This window comes from Oncorhynchus clarkii, chromosome 17 (assembly GCF_045791955.1).
Source record: "Oncorhynchus clarkii lewisi isolate Uvic-CL-2024 chromosome 17, UVic_Ocla_1.0, whole genome shotgun sequence".
NCBI lineage: Eukaryota > Metazoa > Chordata > Actinopteri > Salmoniformes > Salmonidae > Oncorhynchus > Oncorhynchus clarkii.
In genome coordinates this window covers 48,524,756-48,543,585 of record NC_092163.1, presented here as the reverse complement: position 1 = coordinate 48,543,585, position 18,830 = coordinate 48,524,756, and the positions used below count along the sequence as shown (strand labels likewise).

Sequence of the window (18,830 nt, the reverse complement as noted above, 5' to 3'; positions counted from 1 at the left end):
AATCCTAGAGGAGGAACAGAACAGGCGTCTTCTGAAACAGAGCAGTGAATGAACCCATTGTACTTTACATGTCAAGGTGTGTTAAGTATGTGTGTGTGTGTGTGTGTGTTTTTGGAGTTGCCCGATGTGTCACAAGTGTAGTCTTTAGTGTGTGTGCGTGTGCTAATACGTGTGTGCCTGTGTATTTGCGTGTGTGTGTGTGATTGAGGCTGAAAGGGGATAGCAGGGTAAGGGGCTAAGGTAGGAGTGAGGCTGAGGGGAGGTTAGGGGGTAAGTGGTTCTGTGACTCATCCCTGCTCAGTAATTAGCCCAGGGTATCAGCTCCTCTGAGACTGAACAAGTTAGACGAAAGCACAGTTAGAACACCTATTATCGTGGAATTGCCCATTATTGTTTATCATCACATAATGTGTTAGTTAAGAGTTTGCCCAACTGATGCATTTTAAGAATAGTTATTACTTTAAAAGTTGGTGGTTTATCCTTAGCAAATAGATTTGTAGGACTTTTATGAGAAATGCTTTTCACACTTCAATTTGTAGATTCACGTGCCAGACGTATCAATCAATCAAATGTATTTATAAAGCCCTTCTTCCATCAGCTGATGTCACAAAGTGCTGTACAGAAACCCAGCCTAAAACCCCAAACAGCAAGCAATACAGGTGTAGAAGCACGGTGGCTAGGAAAAACTCCCTAGAAAGGCCAGAACCTAGGAAGAAACCTAGAGAGGAACCAGGCAATGAGGGGTGGCCAGTCCTCTTCTGGCTGTGCCGGGTGGAGATTATAACAGAACATGGCCAAGATGTTATATCTTTGTTATTCTTGTTAAATTATTATTATTCATTGTTTAATATATATTGGACTGCTATTATTATTGTTGTCACTAGGTAAATGACCTGTGCTATTGAGTCAGATTCAGTGTATTCAGTGTGACTGTGGAGATTTAGTCACAATAGTGTGTTCAGTGGTCCGTGGCTCAGGCCCCTCTTGGGCTCCCAGATCCTTGGCCCCAGTCCCACAGTTCAGCCATTGTAAACATTAAGCAAAGGCCAAGGATTCATACTGATATCCCCGAAGGTACACAGCCTTCTGCTGCATGTGTGTTTGTGTATGTCTGCTAGGTAATGACTGTTTCAGAGCTTGTGTGTGTGTGTGTGTGTGTGTGTGTGTGTGTGTGTGTGTGTGTGTGTGTGTGTGTGTGTGTGTGTGTGTGTGTGTGTGTGTGTGTGACTTTAAATGAAAAGAGAATCTAGGACCATAGAACATGAGAGCATGTTGGGACTGAGAAGAAAAACAAACAAATTGGCATTTATGCGTCCCCCCCCCCCCCTCCCCCTCTGACACACATGCGCACACACATGCAAAGTTGGGTGGGCAGTTGTTTGTTTTTAAAGGAAGAGGAATATGCATAAAGGGAGATATGGGAATAGTCAAGGAAATGAAACATCCAAGAACAGTAAGGTGACAGACCAAAGGTTTGGGACGAAGAGTGAAGGGAGAGAGTGAGAGACAAAGAAAGAGAGAGAGAGAGAAGGAAAGAGAGAGGAGGGGGGCTGAGAAGCTGAAACCTAAGCTTTCTGGACTCTATTTTCCATTCCTTCAGGCATTCTGTGGCTTGTAAAAAAATGCACTGTATATTTGAAGTGTTGGATCACGTGACAGGGAGGGTTTGTAAATCAAAGTGCATAATGATTTCAGTAGGGGAGAGAGAGGGAGCAAGAAGAGAGGGAGTGAGTGAGCGATCAAGGGAAAGAGAGAGAGAGAGGGATAGAGAGAGAGAGAGAGAGAGAGAGAGAGAAAAGGGAGAGGAAGGCAGAATGCAACAGGCTGTGCTTTATCTTCGCTCCGAGAGGGACTTCTGACTGATGAACTGAACTCTACTACACATATCTCAATCCACTCTCTTCCTTCATTCGCCCATCTGTACTCCAGACCCACTGCAGAGCTGGTGAGTTTGGGTTTCGGATTGAACTTTACAGACCGTCTCTCTTTTTCCTGTTTTTTCTTTGTTTCTGAGTCTTTCTTTGGAGTGAGAGAGAAAGAAAGAAAGAGAAAGAGAACATGTCAGAGCAGGACTGAGACAAGAGTGTTTGTGTGGTGTGTGTGTGTGTGTGTGTGTGTGTGTGTGTGTGTGTATGTGTGTGTGTGTGTGTGTGTGTGTGTGTGTGTGTGTGTGTGTGTGTGTGTGTGTGTGTGGATGGGGAGATGATTGAAACAGAGAGTGCTTGTGTGTGTTTGGGGAGGAATGGGACTCTACAAGGGGAGAGTTTGAGTTTCCTGAGGACAGCTTTAATTGAGAACAGATTTAAAGAGAGAGAAGGAGGTAAACTAGTGAGAAAGACAGAGATCGCCTGTCTTGTGCTTGACCGTTGTTACAAGTGTGAGTAGATGTGTAGTATTGTATACATGAGTGTGTGACATGTTTTTTTAATGTGTTCTTGTGTGTGTTTGCTGATTGTATGACAACTTTATAGTTTCCTAATCAAACGCTTAAATTCTTAATGTGACAAACTGGCATGACATGAGCACTGCGTTGCATGACACGATATGTGAAGAACCTTTAATCTATGCACAAACTGTTGTCTCAGTAGTGATCAAAGTGATTCCTCATTCCATTTTAATATTCTCACATGGCATCGGCCACACTAATGTTATGTTATAGGGACGTGCACTGCATGTCAGTGTAATACACCTTCATAATGCACTTTCTTCCCCATGTCATGATATATGTGTACTGAGTGTACAAAACATTAAGAACACCTGCTCTTTCCATGGCAGACTGACCAGGTGAATCCAGGTGTAAGCTATGATCCCCTATTGATGACACTTGTTAAATACACTTCAATCAGTGTAGATGAAGGGGAGGAGACAGGTTAAAGAAGGATTTTTAAGCCGTGAGTCAAGCTAGACATGGACTGTGTATGTGTGCCATTCAGAGCATGAATGGGCAAGAACAAAATATTGAAGTGCTTTTGAACGGGGTATGGTAGTAGGGGACAGGTTTGTGTCAAGAAATGCAACACTGCTGGGTTTTTCATGCTCAATAGTTTCCCGTGTGTATCAAGAATAGTTCACCACCCAAAGAACATCCAGCCAACTTGACACAACTTTGGGAAGCATTGGAGTCAACATGGGCTAGCATCCCTGTGGAAGACTTTCAACACCTTGTGGAGTCCAAGCCCCAACAAGTTGAGGCTGTTCTGAGGGCAAAAGGGGGATCTGCAACTCAATATTATGAAGGTGTTCTTAATGTTTGGCATACTCAGTGTATGTCAGTGTAATTCCATCTCAATGTCTTTATAGTATGGGTCCTTATATGTCAGTATATTTCCTCCCCTTGTTATGGTCACACCCAGCATAAAGTAGCACAGACATATTAAGCAGTGACTACGCTAGGATTAGACAGAGACTCTAATTTGCCCACAGGCTGCTCAATCATATTGTGAATTGTCACTCTCGGCAGATGCTTCATCAGTCATGCAAATGGCTGGAGCTGGTCTGGTCTGCTCTTGTGTGTGTGTGTGTGTGTGTGTGTGTGTGTGTGTGTGTGTGTGTGTGTGTGTGTGTGTGTGTGTGTGTGTGTGTGTGTGTGTGTGTGTGTGTGTGTGTGTGTGTGTGTGTGTGTGTGTGTGTGTGTGTGTGTGTGTGTGTGTGTGTGTGTGTGTGTGTGTGCGTGTGTGTGTGAATATGCCCGTATGTGTATGTGCATGTGTGTGTGTTTGTGTGAATGCACTGTGCAGTAGTCCTGTCACATAACACATAAGGTTATGTAAACAGGTTACGGAGGTGCAATTATACAAGCGACGTGGAAACATTGAAACGACGTGATTTGAATATCGGGAGATGACTGAGAGCCGTGTGCGTCTGATCTCTGTTTCCTTGTGGTGTGCAGTGTGTGTGTGCGTGTGTGAAAGAAAAAACCAACTCGTTGACCCCATGTAGTAAACCTTCAGTACATGGTGTTACATGTACTTCCATCCTCTCTCAGCAACAACCTGCAACCGTTTGAGGATCCTCAGTTTGGGTTTATTTTACAGGAAAAGTGAAACTAAAGTGTTTTACACACATTTGTGAGTGGCTCATACAGTGGGGATAGGCACAATTCTTGTCAAAAACAACATGTCCCCATCAATTTTATTATAAATAGAGTTATATTATTGAATCGAATTTGTTTAGAGTAAACTTTTACTAGATTAAACTTTTACTATCTCTTACTTTGTGTACAAAGCTGTGGTTTAACTGTTGTGTTCCGTCTTGCTGTGATATAATGCTGATCAGTAACACTCAGCAGCTCAGTGTTCTGACCTCAGTGTGCTGATCTATGGAGTACAGCTCTATGCAATGCTTATCCTGCCCTTTGCCAATGTAGCGGATGCCCGACAAATCTATTCCAGATTCATTTTCCTAATGTCTGGTGGAATGTTAGTCAGCACATCTAGTAACTATCTTGGCATGGAGAGACGAGGAGGAGGAGGAGGAGGAAGAAGATGCAACAAATAGAGCACAGACAGGGCACAAAGGTTTAATGTGGCTAAGCACCACATTAAATGCTGGTTTGTGTCCACACACACTAATAAAAACACACATTCACTATAGTAACACACTCTCTCTCCCTCATCTACATGAACACTAACAAGCACTCACAGTCTCACTGCAGAATTAGACACTTTTCTCCAAATGTCACATTTCAAAGTTGCTCTAAACGTCAAATTTAGAAGGTTAAGGTTTTGGATAGAGTTAAAACATTAAGTTTAGACACTCATTCTGAATGGTTAAGGTAAGGGTTAAGGTCTGGGGTAGGGTTAAAGCAACAACAACAAAAACAACCTAGACGTCAAATTTCGAAGTCAAGCTTAAGCGACCTGCCTAATGAACACACACACACACACACACACACACACACACACACACACACACACACACACACACACACACACACACACACACACACACACACACACACACACACGTTTCCCTAAGAGATCAACACAACACACACGTTTCCCTAAGAGATCAACACAACACACTAGTGTGTCCCACCAGATCGAGACCAGCCAGTTCCAGTAAAAGCATTGTGTGTACAGATGTAGGATCTTAATTTGATCACTCTTTTGTTGCTGAGAATGCAAACTTGTAGTGTATTTTTATGGGGGTAAAATACAAAAAATACACTTTCAAATTTCAGACTTGATTTTCCGTAACGATAAATGTAACCCCTACAAAAATTACAATTTATTATAATCCACATAATAATTAATATTTCCTGTTGGGTCAGCATAATTCTTCTGCTGTAGCAAACTGGCTCAAGTTAAGATCCTGTCTGTGAAGTGTTTGGCAGACAGCATGGTCGGAGTGTGTCTAAATATACTCCACGGAGAGTCCCTTTCTTTTATTCTCTATCACCACAACTCTGTGTCAGACTGGATCTCTCTCTCTCTCTGTGTGAGTGAAGTCAGTGGAGATTTACTAGAGCCATTCCTCACTGTATATGTGATGTGTCTGAGTGAGTACTCATGTCTTTGTGTGCTAGTGATCCTGGTATTTATGAGAATGTGTCTATGAACTGGCAATCTTGTGTATAGTCACTGTGAATTGCACCGTTCAGTTTAAATGTGTAGTTAGCTGTTAGCTGTTATGTGTGTTTTTGCGTGTGTATTGTGTGTGCGTGTCTGGGGGTGTAGATGTAGGATCTTAATTTGAGCCAGTTTGCTCCAGCAGGAAAAGAATCCAGGAAAATTATCCTGCAACAGGGTGATTAAATTAAGGTCATACATCTCTATAAATTTGAAGTCAGAGATCCAAACACTTAGAGTGGTTTTCATCACCCTGTAATTTTCTCAGACCAAAGATATCTGGAAAGAGTGTCAACTAATCGCCCTGAGCAACAATACTCTCAATCCCATCAAACCCTCAGGTCACCCACTAGCAACCAACAGGAAGGCACAGGTCTAGGATCAGTTTACACTCTCTAAACCCTAACCTTAACGATCAGGGTGGGCTAAACTGACTAACTATGCCAATGACTGCCATCTCTATAATGGCCATTTAGTTAGCCCCATTCCCTGATTCACATACTGTATGGGGGTTAGTTTGATTAGAATATACAGTACATAATGTATACTGTACATATGTGTATGGACCTCTGAAGTCTGGAAATGTAATAAGTCGTGGAGCACAATTTATTTCAAATAATGTATGCTATTGTTAAACTTGTTTTGATAGCATTCGTTTATGACTAAGTGTGCTTTTTGTGTGTTTGTTTTATGATCAAACTCACCTTACCTGCCAGACTGATGTTTCTTGTCCTGTCTGCCCATACACTTTAGATACATTCCCAGCAAACACATATGTATAAAAATGTATACACGTGTGTCTAAGTAATATTCTCTCACACATCTTTCACACGCACACAAAGAGAGATTCATGACGCACCTGCAGTGTTTGTGCGTAGGTTATTACCGCCTAACTCCTTTAACTGCCTTGCCATCTCTGTCTTTGTTCCCTTCGCTTTGCAAGGCAGGGCCCTCAGTAGGAGAATGTTGTCTGTCTCCTCTCTTTCTTCTTTCTCTCTCTCTGTTTCATGGTCTCCACTCGTCTGTCAACACGAAGCATTTCTCATTACCTCTCTCTCTCTATATTTATCTCTCGCCCCCCCACCTGCCTGTCTGTCCATACCAACCCACTTTCAAACTCTCCTCTTTTGAGGTGCTGAACAGAACAAATAGTAGATGGCAAATATCATTTTCCGTACTGTATCTGACAAGAACATTTTTTTAATAATTAGTGTCCAACAGCAGATTGTGAGAATGTTGAGAAATACAGTATGTCATCATCAGAAATAGGGGAATTGTAAATCAGTTGGATATTGTAAAAAAAAAAATGATACAACGGGTGGATCTAATCCTGAATGCTGATTGGTTAAAAGCACATTCCAGCCAGTGTCTATTCCACAAGTTAACACCGGCTAAATCTATCATTTTAAAATGCCTATCTACTCTGTTAATCTGACTGTGCAATCCACTGTCTCATCAGGCCACTTAGGCAAGTTATAAACTTGATCTCCACTATAAAAAGGAGTCGGGATGAGACAGACAGGCAGTGTTTCTCAGCCAGTTGAAATCTTGAATTAGCTGGTATCATTTTTATGGATATAGTTTTCAGTCTTTCCAGCTTCAGTTGGAAGTGATTGTGTTAACTGTGTTGTTGGCTGAACAACAGTGTCCTGATGAGAGAGCACATGTTCTATGCCAGGTGAAATCAGACCTCATTAGCTCATTGTTATGGATGTATCCAAATAAATGTCACTAGAAAACAGCTTAAACAAATGCAAAAGCAGCTACTGTTGTTATTCTGGCTGCACTGTTTGACGTGACTGTAAGTTAGCCGTAGTTAGCCGTAGTTAGCCGTAGTTAGCTAGTGAGCAAACAAGGGATACGAATGTTGCCAGCCAGTAAGGCAATGGAACATTTAGAATGAACGTCTGTGTCCATAGATACAGAACGAAAAGACTGAACGACTGGGTCGCGTCTCAGGAAACCGAACCGATAGAACGAACAACCAACCGGCTTGGGTAGCAACCCTAGATCTGTGTCGAGACTATGTCTTGTGGAAGGATGAAATAGTATGAATTTATTCATACAAATTATGTTTTTAAATAAAATATGTCAATCATTGTTTGAATATGTTGGTAACCTGTTGTATAAAAGTGATAATGCCCCTGAAGCCGGTGTTTGGAGGATATATTGGCACAGGTGTTGTTAGGCCCGAGACGAAGTCGGCTTCTGTGGTATTATCACTTAAACGTAGCACAGTGTTATACACCTATCATTGTGCATTCATTTTGTTTTTAGACATCTTTCACCGCATAACCACTCATCAAAATATACATTTACTGTGAAATATAACGAGTACATTGGTTTAATCACCAAAACACATAATCATATCTTCTCAATTTAGTTATTTTAACAACCAGTTAATCCATTAGCAAGGAAGGTAAGATACATGTTTCAAAATTGCCCTTTGAACGTAGTACACAGTACTGTAAATGACATTAAACTGTTTTCCCATTGTGCACTAATATTGACTGAATATTACATTTCCAGAATTTTGATCCCATGTGTGATCAAAGGTGTGGTGATTGAAGACAGATTTCACAATGTAATGAAAGGAATAAAATGGCAGTAAATATTATGTTGTCACTTTGGTTAAAAGTGTCTGCTATGTAAATGGCATCAATCACAGTATTACAGTACTCTATTGGCCAATGCAAAACAGTAAAGCACATGCTTCAAGAGATCTTTGCAAATGTATTGAAATGGGAATAAAAAAATATCTAATTTACATAAGTGTTCACACCCCTGAGTCAATACTTTGTAGAATCACCTTTGGCAGTGATCACACCTGTGAGTCTGTCTGGGTAAGTCTCTAAGAGCTGTCCACACCTGGATTGTGCAGCAATATTTTCATTATTATTTTCAGAATTCTTCAAGCTCTGTCAAATTGGTTGTTGATCATTGCTAGACAACCATTTTCAGGTCTTGCCATACATTTTCAAGTATTGGATTTAAGTCAAAACTGTAACTTGGCCATTCAGGAACATTCACTGTCTTCTATGGTAAGCAACTCCAGTGTAGATTTGGCCTTTGGTCCTGCTGAAAGGTGATTTCCCCTCCCAGTGTCTGGTGGAAAGCAGACTGATCCAGGTATTCCTCTATGATTTTGCCTGTGCTTAGCTCCATCCCTGAGCGATTTCTTCCTCTCCGGCAACTGAGTTAGGAAGGACGCCTGTATCTTAGTAGTGACCTGGTGTATTGATACACCATCCAAAGTGAATTAATAACGTCACCATGCTCAAAGGAATGTTCAATGTCTGTTTATTTTTACCCATCTACCAATAGGTACCCTTCTTTATGAGTCTCTGGAAAACCTCCCTGGTCTTTTGTTTTGGTTGAATCGGTTTTTGAAATTCATTGCTCGACTAAGGGACCTTACAGATCATTGTATATGTGTGGGGTACAGAGATGAGGCAGTCATTCAACAGTCATGTTAAACACTGTTATTGCACACAGAGTGAGTCTATCCAACTTATTATGTGACTTGTTAAGCACATTTGTACTCCTGAACATGTTAAGGCTTGCCATAACAAAGGGGTTGAATACTTATTGACTCAAGACATTTCAGCTTTTAATTTTATATTATTTTGTAAATATTTTGAAAAACATAATTATACTTTGACATTATGGGATATTGTGCGTAGGCCAGTGACAAAAAAAAATATATTTACAATTCAGGCAGAAAACGTTAAGTTAAATCATAATAGTCATCATCATAGAGGTACATTTGAGTATATATAATACTTTTTATGTTTCTACAGATGTAGGACTTTAATCTGATCCAGTTTGCAACAGCAAGAAAATAATCCTTCAGCAACAACACATGTGAAGTATTATGTGGATTATGATTAATGGACATTTTCATAGGTGTTGTTGTTCGGGCAAATCAAATCTGAAATGTCTAAGTGGAAATTACAAACTTTAGAAGGCTTTTTAAAACTCAAATATTCTACAAGTTTGATTTTCCTGCTGTGCAGGAAAATTCTCAGCAGCAAAAGAGTGATCAAATTGATTGTAACGATGTTCGTCTGAGGAAGAAGGAGTAGACCAAAGTGCAGCGTGGAATGTGTTCATATTGCCTTTAATTAACTGAACACTAAATACAAAAGAACAAGAGAATAAATGAAAACCGAAACAGTTCCGTATGGTGCAAACACTGAAACGGAAAACAACTACCCACAACCCATAGTGGGAAAACAGGCTGCCTAAGTATGGTTCTCAATCAGAGACAACGATTGACAGCTGCCTCTGATTGGGAACCATACCAGGCCAAACACCTAGAAATATAACACACAGAAACAAAACATAGAATGCCCACCCCAACTCAGGCCCTGAACAAACTAAAATAGAGACATAAAAAAGGAGCTAAGGTCAGGACGTGACATTGATGAACTTCATGTAGTTCTCAAAATCTATAGGTTTACCAAACGTTTAAGTGATCATCAATTAAGAGCCGTCAAATTAAGTAATAGTAGTAATAACGTCTGGGAAAGGCAACGGGAAAGGCAATGATACACATTTTATGAACATGTGTTGCAATGTGAAACATGTATTTGTAGATGAAACACTGAATAAATTTGTTGAAAGAGTGCTGGTATGATTTTGTGTGTTGTACTTAGTCAATTGAAAATGTGCTTAGAGTTTTGAAACATGAGCCATTTTTTGTGCTTAGAGTTGTGAAAACATACCACGTACTTGTGTAAATTGCACCAAAGCCATTGATTTTATTTTCATTTGAGGGGACAATAGGTATCAGCAATAGTTGAGCTTTACTTGCTCAAAATGTAAATGCCTGTTCTTCTCGTTTCCTCTTGTGTGCCAGTATAGTCACAATGGTGTACAGAGTACAGCGAGAGAGAGATGTTGCTCTTTTGTCGACCTTTCAGTTTTTCTCTATGAATATCAATGGCAATTTCATTAAATGATATATTTCCAGAATTGTATTTTCTTGTTTTCCAGCCTGGACGAAACAAACATATTTTTGTTCGGTAACGATGACGTATTTTCTTTGGTGTTACATAAAGGACTCTTAATGGAAACCATGCAGGAGTGTGGTTCTGCTTTAAGTGTTGAGTTGGAGTGCTTGTTCACTTCTGATACAGGCTATTGAACTGCTCGTCTGTTCTGCATTGTTTAAGAACAACTCTCTTGTGTGTGGCTACTCATCACATTTAACTCTTTCCAAATGAACATTTTCCTCCAAGTAGGACTGTTCTTCTTCATGTTTAAAAAAAAAAGCTTTATGCTTCACTTTTATTGGTGCACTGCTATTTAGTTCAACATCTTTGTCTCATAAGGTACCGTGTTTGGTACTTTAACACTGTGTTTAATAGTGTTGAATAGTGGTCATTGTCATTGGGTCAGGTTGTATCATCTGGCCACCTGGTGTACCAGTGAAGCTGTCCTCTGTCTGTGTGTTACTTTAATCACAGCCTCAGGCATGCCTTCAGATCAACATCCACTAGTCCTTTAAACACAGCAGGTCACCTCTAGTCCTTCCTCTGTGGCGGAACGCAACCCTCGACCCCCGAGAGAGAGAGAGAGAGAGAGAAGAGAGAGAGAGAGAGAGAGAGAGAGAGAGAGAGAGAGAGAGAGAGAGAGAGCAAAAGAGAAGAGATAGAGAGAGGGTATTAGCCACTAGGGCAGACTGACACAGACACGTGAGCACAGAGCTAAAAGGTGCCTACTAAATGCCTCGATTAAGAGTGACCCCTGAACCCTATCTGTAGCCTGGAGCGACATGGGGTGACCTCAGTCGCGACCTGGCAACCCCAGAGTCAGCCGGAGGGGTTGGGCTCTCCATAACGGCACCATTGTGCGTTTGATTTAAACATTATTATCATCATTACCGTCATTAGTGCTGTTATTGCAGCCACTATTATGATTAGGCCTGCCATTAAGAGAGTAACAGTATTATAGTCACTGGCGTATCTGTAATTACCATTATTTATGGTTAGTAAGTTATTGTAAAGGTTACGACAGTGATTGTAACAGTAACAGTGATGTTATTACAAAGACTGAAAGCCACTTTTATGTTATTTTGACATTATGTGGCTAAAGCACAGCTCAAATGATTGTTTGCAGTGGAAGGTATAGAGGACAGTATAGAAACACATTATAGGCTTGGTTGGATAAAACATATTCCAATTTCCATAGGCGGTATTATGAGGCGTGTGAGAAGCAGTTACTGCTGCCTAAACAAATCCCATGTTTCTGTACCATCTGTCCGCCTGACAGGGCGATGGCAATGAGATGGCTGTGGCTAGAGGAGACAGGAGCTGTGAATGAGAATGTAGACTCAATGGTTACATAGAAACAAAGCAACCATAACGAATGATTATGAGGTGAAAGTTTCCACAATTGGAAGTAAAATGTTCACATGAAGTTAAACATTTCGTTCCCACGGCAGTGTTTGTGTTAGCACAAGAGTCTAGTTAGCGTCAAAGAAGTTAACAGTCGTAAAAAGGGCATTGTCGTTTTTTAACTTACCATCTTGGTCATAAATAGTATCTAAATATCTGGCTAATAAAGGAAATGTATATGCATAGTTACAACAACAAAAAATAGCAAAGCCAACAATATAATAGCTTTCATAAATTATAGTTATTGTTCGCAAGCCTGGACCACAATCGTAAAAATATTTTGGTTTTTACGAGACCGATGGTAGCATGTGTTTTAGAGAGCCAGCTATATGTCAACATAGCTCATATACTATGGCCTTTTATTTTGTCTGGGAAAGAGAGAACATTTAATTGAATTGTGTATTGTTTGTGGGCAAATATATTTTGTGTGTCTGTGTGCATGCGGGTGTGTGCAGGCGTGTGTGTGTGTGTGAGTTTATCAGCATGTCTGTCTGTGCGATTGGCCGTGTGTGTGTGTGTGTGTGTGTGTGTGTGTGTGTGTGTGTGTGTGTGTGTGTGTGTGTGTGTGTGTGTGTGTGTGTGTGTGTGTGTGTGTGTGTGTGTGTGTGTGTGTGTGTGTGTGTGTGTGTGTGTGTGTGTGTGTGTGTGCCATGTGAAACTTGCCATGCGGACCGTTTGACCCTGTGCTAATTCAGACACAGCAGACAACACTTCTGCAGAAAGAGGGAAAAACACACACACCCACATACAAATACAAGGTTATATACTTTTTTTTTGTATTTTGACTACATACTTTAACTCCACTTAACAAATAAGCCCATGTTTTTAACTAAAGACGGCATGATTTTACACACTTCTCATTTATCCTGCTTGGGTCGATTTGAGAGGATTGGAGTTTGGGACTTTTTCAGTTTCTCTCCTGCTGCGATTTTAAATTCTCCATCCCTCAGTCTTACTGCGTCAACTGTATGTAGTAGCTGCATAACCTGGCAGTTTTGACAACTGGTAACAAATTCTAACCAGTTCTAATGCCAGCTCTAATTCCATGTTGGGAAAATATATTAGATCGTAACGTCTTGTTCTATAGAACATTTATGGATTTAATGCTGAATAGTTTTGCTGCATGAGGTTTTACACAAACTGCTTTAGATAGCTGTGAATGCTCCTCAAATCTACAGCACTTACACACAGTGATGGTCTGTCTCTGAATTAAGTGAATGAACTTGTATTGTTTCAGTAAAAATATCCAACTGTACACATGGAGATTAAAACCTTAAGCCAGTCGGTGAAACATGTCTGGCAGGCAGAGAGGTGATTTAATAAGTCATTAAAGAATGACTTGGGGTCACAGTGTGCAGTTTTTATGAGTTTGATTAAAGCTCTCTCTGCATGCCCACCTCAGTAATGACCTGGTGTGTGTGTGCGTGTGTGTGTGTGTGTGTGTGTTTAAGTCAGTAGTTAGAGGCATATTAAACCACGCCTCCATATTACTCAGTGGGTTGCATTCGCCACATGAAAGCTGGATACTTAAAATCACCCAGAGAAGTGTACGCTTCGCCTCACAAACAAGCCGTTGTGTGGGTTTAACTCAGTTGGAAAAAACACATTTTACACTGTACATGGTCCCTGAATAACAAGAGGCAGGTGCAGTTGGTAACACTGGAGGACAGATTTTACTTGTGATTAACTTCAGACAGGCTTTTATTGTTTGTTTTATTTGTAAAGGAAATAAGAAGTAGGATTAGAAAAATATCCAAAGGTCATAGTTATATATGCAGTGGCTGGTGTAGGCTATTTGTAAACTTTATTTAACTACACAAGTCAGATAAGAACAAATTCTTATTTACAATGACGGCCTACACCGGATGACGCTGGGCCAATTGTGCACCGCCCTATGGGACTTCCAATCACGGCTGGTTGTGATACAGCCTGGATTTGAACCAGGGTGTCTGTAGTGATGCCTCTAGCACTGAGATTAAGTGCCTTAGACTGCTGTGTCTTAGACCGCTGCGCCATTCGGGAGCCCAAAATCAAGCCTATGCTATACAGTATAAATATATGTATACATTTTATATGTCTAGCTGTTCGACCAATGTCAAATACTTCTGTAAAATAAACATTTTCACGAGAACCAGTGTGAAGAGAGGCAAGAAATGTTTTTTTGTTTGGTGTGTGTTGAGGTCTGCCCTTCAGTTAAAGGTCTTTTTGGAATGGAAAACCTCTGACACACACACACCAAAGCTGCTTTTAATTCCTCTGCATTCGGAAAGGTGGGCGTCAGTTACCTGTGCACCCCTCGGGCGTGTGTGTGTGTGTGTGTGTGTGTGTGTGTGTGTGTGTGTGTGTGTGTGTGTGTGTGTGTGTGTGTGTGTGTGTGTGTGTGTGTGTGTGTGTGTGTGTGTGTGTGTGTGTGTGTGTGTGTGTGTGCGTGAAGAGTGGCAGGTTGAGTCAGGTCGGGACTTGGGGTAATGGACTTGAGGGTGATGGTGGGCGATGAGATCACTGAGACAACACCCCTTTGCCCCCTCCACACACACCGTGTTTGTACGTGTGTGTGTGTCTCAGCAGGGCCAGACGGCCCAGTCTGAACCGACCCAGCCCGGCCTCATAAAGGCAGCATTGAGGCCTGGAAGCCCAGAAACGCACAGCACCGCTTTTGTTGCCCTGCCCAAGGTGTGTTACCCCTGGAGGGAGAGAGAGAGAGAGGCTCCCCTGGCTGGTGTGACTCATTAGAGAAAATGCAACAGTTCTCTGGGTTGGAGGCTCATTATTTTGTGTGTTTATTGGGGGAAATAAACCGTTTCTTTATTTTTATGTACATTTTTCATCAGCCAGTTCGCTCCCTCCCTCTTTCTTCACCAAAGTCCCCTCTTTCTCTTCTCAATCCAGCTCCCAATGTGGGAGTAATTCATGAAACGCGACTCACCTCTTACGAATGGAGAAAAGGCTCAGTGCCTTCCAGATGCCTGAAACAAACTCTTTCTTTCTTCTCTCTCTTACTCTCTCTCTCTCTCTTTCCCTCTGTTTTCTATCGTCTTTCGCTTTCACCACTTTCTTTTTTCCTTCCCTGCTTTTCTTTCTTTCTTTCCTTCTTTTTCTCTTTCCTTCATAGTACCAGAGAGACTTGGGTCTTGTGTTGTGATCAGTAAGGGAGCCCATTGCAAGTGAAGCAACACCAGGGATGTCTGCGGTGTGGTTCCTCCCAACAGAACCCGTAATAACTTCATCTCTCCTCCATACTTCACCTCTTCAGGGTCAATTTGAGATAGCAATGGAGCTTCCGACTGACCCTGGTTCCCACCAAACACTTCCCCATAAGGGTGCTTAATAAAGTCAATGATTGTGTATCTGTGCGGGAGTGAGTATGTGTGTCTGAAGGGATGTCTTTGCACCACTTACTTTCATTTGTATATTGGACACCCGTCTATATCACTCATACAATCCCACCTACTCAATTATTTATTTTGTTGCCCATACTTCTTACTATAAGAGATTCTTTGTCTCTGGCGCACAAAAGCCTTTTTTCTCTCTCAGTGAAAATATTTGGAGGAGAAATTGGCCCTCACAGAGAAGTGCTGAAACCCCTGAAGATCCAAACTTTTAAAGAAAATATGTCAATAAGAGAATTTATGGCTTTGAAAACAATTGTGAGATAGTTCATGCTTTTGTTTGCGTGTACATGCATACATGTGTGTGGTTGAGGAATAATGAGTAATGAGCTACAAGGCATGGTTATTCAGAACAGAACACAACAAGACAAAAAGCAAACAAAACAACACAACCATAACATCCCGTAAACCTCCGGGTCAGAGCTCGGCCTAACAGCAGACCTGATGGAACAAATAGAACAATGAGAAGCAGATTCAAATCCTGGCAGAGGGATGTATTTCGTGGACTGATTGGAAACGGTTGAGAGGGAGGTTTAGGGATGGAGGATGAGGTGGTTAGAGCAGGGGAGGGGATAGAAACAGGAAGAGGAGATGGAGAGGAGAAAGAGAGAGGGTATCTATGACAGTTGTGAGGATAGATGGGTCAGGGTATTGATAGGGGGCGTAGAGTATCCACTGGGTTGATTTAGTGGATCGAATGTCTTGGGTAGAAGGGTTAATCCTATGTGTATAGTGTAGGGGGGTACAGTGTGACCTGAACAGGAAAAACGCAGGGTCCTATGTATTGTATATGGTATATGGTATAGGGAAGCACACATGCGTGAGTGGTGTGTGTGTCCTTTCTGTAACGTGGCTGGCCAGCCGGCCTGGCCCCACATGTGGAACAGTTTACTGGAATGGAACTCTAAATTAGCGGTGCCCCGCTGCAGTAGGCTGTAATTAGCTAGCTCTGTGAACATGGGAGAGAGACAGACAGACAGACAGACAGACAGACAGACAGACAGACAGACAGACAGACAGGCAGACGGACAGGGGGAAGGAGGAAGAAAATAATACAAGTATGTGTTTGCGCTGATGGGTCCGTTTTCAGGGGTTGTGTGTGTTATGGCCTCTTTGTGTACATTTGTGTATGTGTGCATGTTTGCGCTCTTGCTCAGTATGCCACCCTACTGCCCCTGCAGTGCCCCCCAGTGCGTGGAACAGGTCACTGCAGAGTGAGTGTGTGTGTGAGTGTGTTTTTTCCACTGTACATGTTAATCCATGGACATGTTCTTCCCTGTTTTGAGACGGTACTGTGAGTTCCTCACCCTTCCCTCCCTCTGCTCCTCTCTCCTCTCTCATTCTCCCTCTCCCCCTCTTTCTCTCTCTTTCTATCTCTCTCCTTCCCACCCACCTTCTCACTCCCCCTCTCCCCTCCTCTCTCTCTCCCTCTCCCTCTCCCCTCCTCTCTCTCTCTCTCTCTCTCTCTCTCTCTCTCTCTCCCTCTCTCCCTCTCTCTCCATCCCTCTCCCTCTCCCCCCTCCTCCTCCTCTCTCTCTCCTCCTCTCTCTCTCTCTCTAACTCTCTCTCTCTCTCTCTGTCTCTGTCTCTCTCTCTCTCTCTCTCTCTCTCTCTCTCTCTCTCTCTCTCTCTCTCTCTCTCCTCTCTCTCTCTCTCTCTCTCTCTCTCTCTCTCTCTCTCTCTCACACTATGATTCATAAGCTGCAGCATGCCCAAAACAACACTGCATTCTTTGGCTCCTGTGTGTTAACCACAGATCTACCGGCGAGAATGTGACCCCATCCACTCATCACATCACTCTGTGGGGGGTGGGACGATACACCAGGTGGAGATACGGAGGGAGGGAGAAAGGGAGAGTTACAATGATAGATAGAGGAAATAATTTGATCTGACAAGGTACATCTTCTGCTGCTTTCTGTGTATCTGACCCAGAAGATGGGGGGGCACACTTAACCCATGTTGTAATGGATTAAGTGTGTTGGGCACAGTACCCTGGGCAGAGCAGCCACAGTTTCAGGCTGGCAGAGAAAACACAGAGACTCTTTATAGTGGAGTTGGGCTGATTTAAATCAGATGGCATTGCACTGTTTGGAAGCCTTTCTCTGCTCTGTCTCATCCTCTCAGTCCTACTTTGTACTTATTTTCCCTAGAACTGTCGCTGTCTCTCATTCTCTGCCCACTGCTGTCTTCATCATATCCCATATTCCCTTTATTCCTCATCATTCACTTTTCTTCTTACCATCTTTTGAGTCTGCTACAGTTTCTCCATGAATGATGCCATCCCTCTTATGTTTGTAACAGACTTCTCATTGGATCATATATTGATGCATTTGGATTGAGGCTGTGTAACCTACTTTAAACTGACAGGCATTGTAACTAACCTCCTATTCTCTCTTCTTTCCCTCTAGAGAGCGTAGATCTGAGGCAGTGTTGCCCATGCTTGGTGTCTCGTCTGTGGGTCCCACCTCAGCTCATCATCCTTCCTCAGCCCTGTACTCTCCAGGCCCGCAGGACCAACCCCAATAAGACCACTGCCTGAGCGGGACAGTGGACCGGAGCTATCCTGGACCGGAATTATTCTCTCAACGCCATGGCAACTAATAGGGAACGGCAGGTGGGTCACATGACTGGCTTTTCACCTGCTGTCTACCCCTTTGCCTTCAACTCCATGAGGAGTCACTCCCCCTTCGACCTGCTGGCCAATAGCAGCCTGTTTGGACGATTTGGGGCAGACCTACCGAAAGAGATGGCAGCATTGTGTAAGTACTGTTAATCATATTCTCCATATTCAATACATAATGTATACACACACACAATAACATACTCCAAAAGGCACCCTTTTGCTATATCTTACTCAGTCACAACTCTTGGGATGGATTGGGATGGAGAGAGAGAGCAAGAGAGAGAGAGAGAGAGCGAGAGAGAGAAAGAAAACAAGAGAGATTGAGAGAGAGAGAGCAAAAAACAGCCCTTCCAGGAAAGCAGGGTTTTTCCATGTGGTAAAGCAGGCAGGCCGGTAGGCCGGCCCGCAGGGGAGGGGGGTGGGGGGGCTACAGGCAGTGGGTTGGCAGGGTACAGGGCCGGAGCCAGCCTGGCCTCTCTCTAGTCTGAAGGCAGCAGGAAGAACAAGTGTCCCTTTATGAGCTGGCTTTACAGAGGTGAATCAAATTATAACATATAAAAAACAACATGAAAAGAGAGGGATTAGAGAGAGAGAGGGGGAGAGGTTTGAAACAGTTTCTTGTTTTTGAATGGGTGAGCCAGTGGGGCTGTCAGAGTTTCCACACAAGTTCAAAGGGGGTGCTGTTGTCCAGAGAGAGAGAGAGAGAAAGAGAGAGAAAGAAAGAGAGTACTCCCATATCTACAGTGGGGCAAAAAAGTATTTAGTCAGCCACCAATTGTGCAAGTTCTCCCACTTAAAAAGATGAGAGAGGCCTGTAATTTTCATCATAGGTACACTTCAACTATGA

The 18,830-nt window shown here is 42.4% G+C and overlaps 1 protein-coding gene across 1 annotated transcript in view; it reads left to right on the top strand.

Moving 5' to 3' along the window:
- Positions 1-1,693: 1,693 nt before the first annotated feature.
- LOC139371016 (retinoic acid receptor gamma-A-like) overlaps positions 1,694-18,830 on the top strand; it is a 75,575-nt gene continuing 58,438 nt past the window's right edge. Inside the window, exons 1-2 of the mRNA XM_071111033.1 lie at positions 1,694-1,945; positions 17,769-18,119. Of these exons, the coding sequence (XP_070967134.1) occupies positions 17,951-18,119 (169 nt within the window). The 5' untranslated portion in view covers positions 1,694-1,945; positions 17,769-17,950. The remainder of the gene's footprint in view (positions 1,946-17,768; positions 18,120-18,830) is intronic.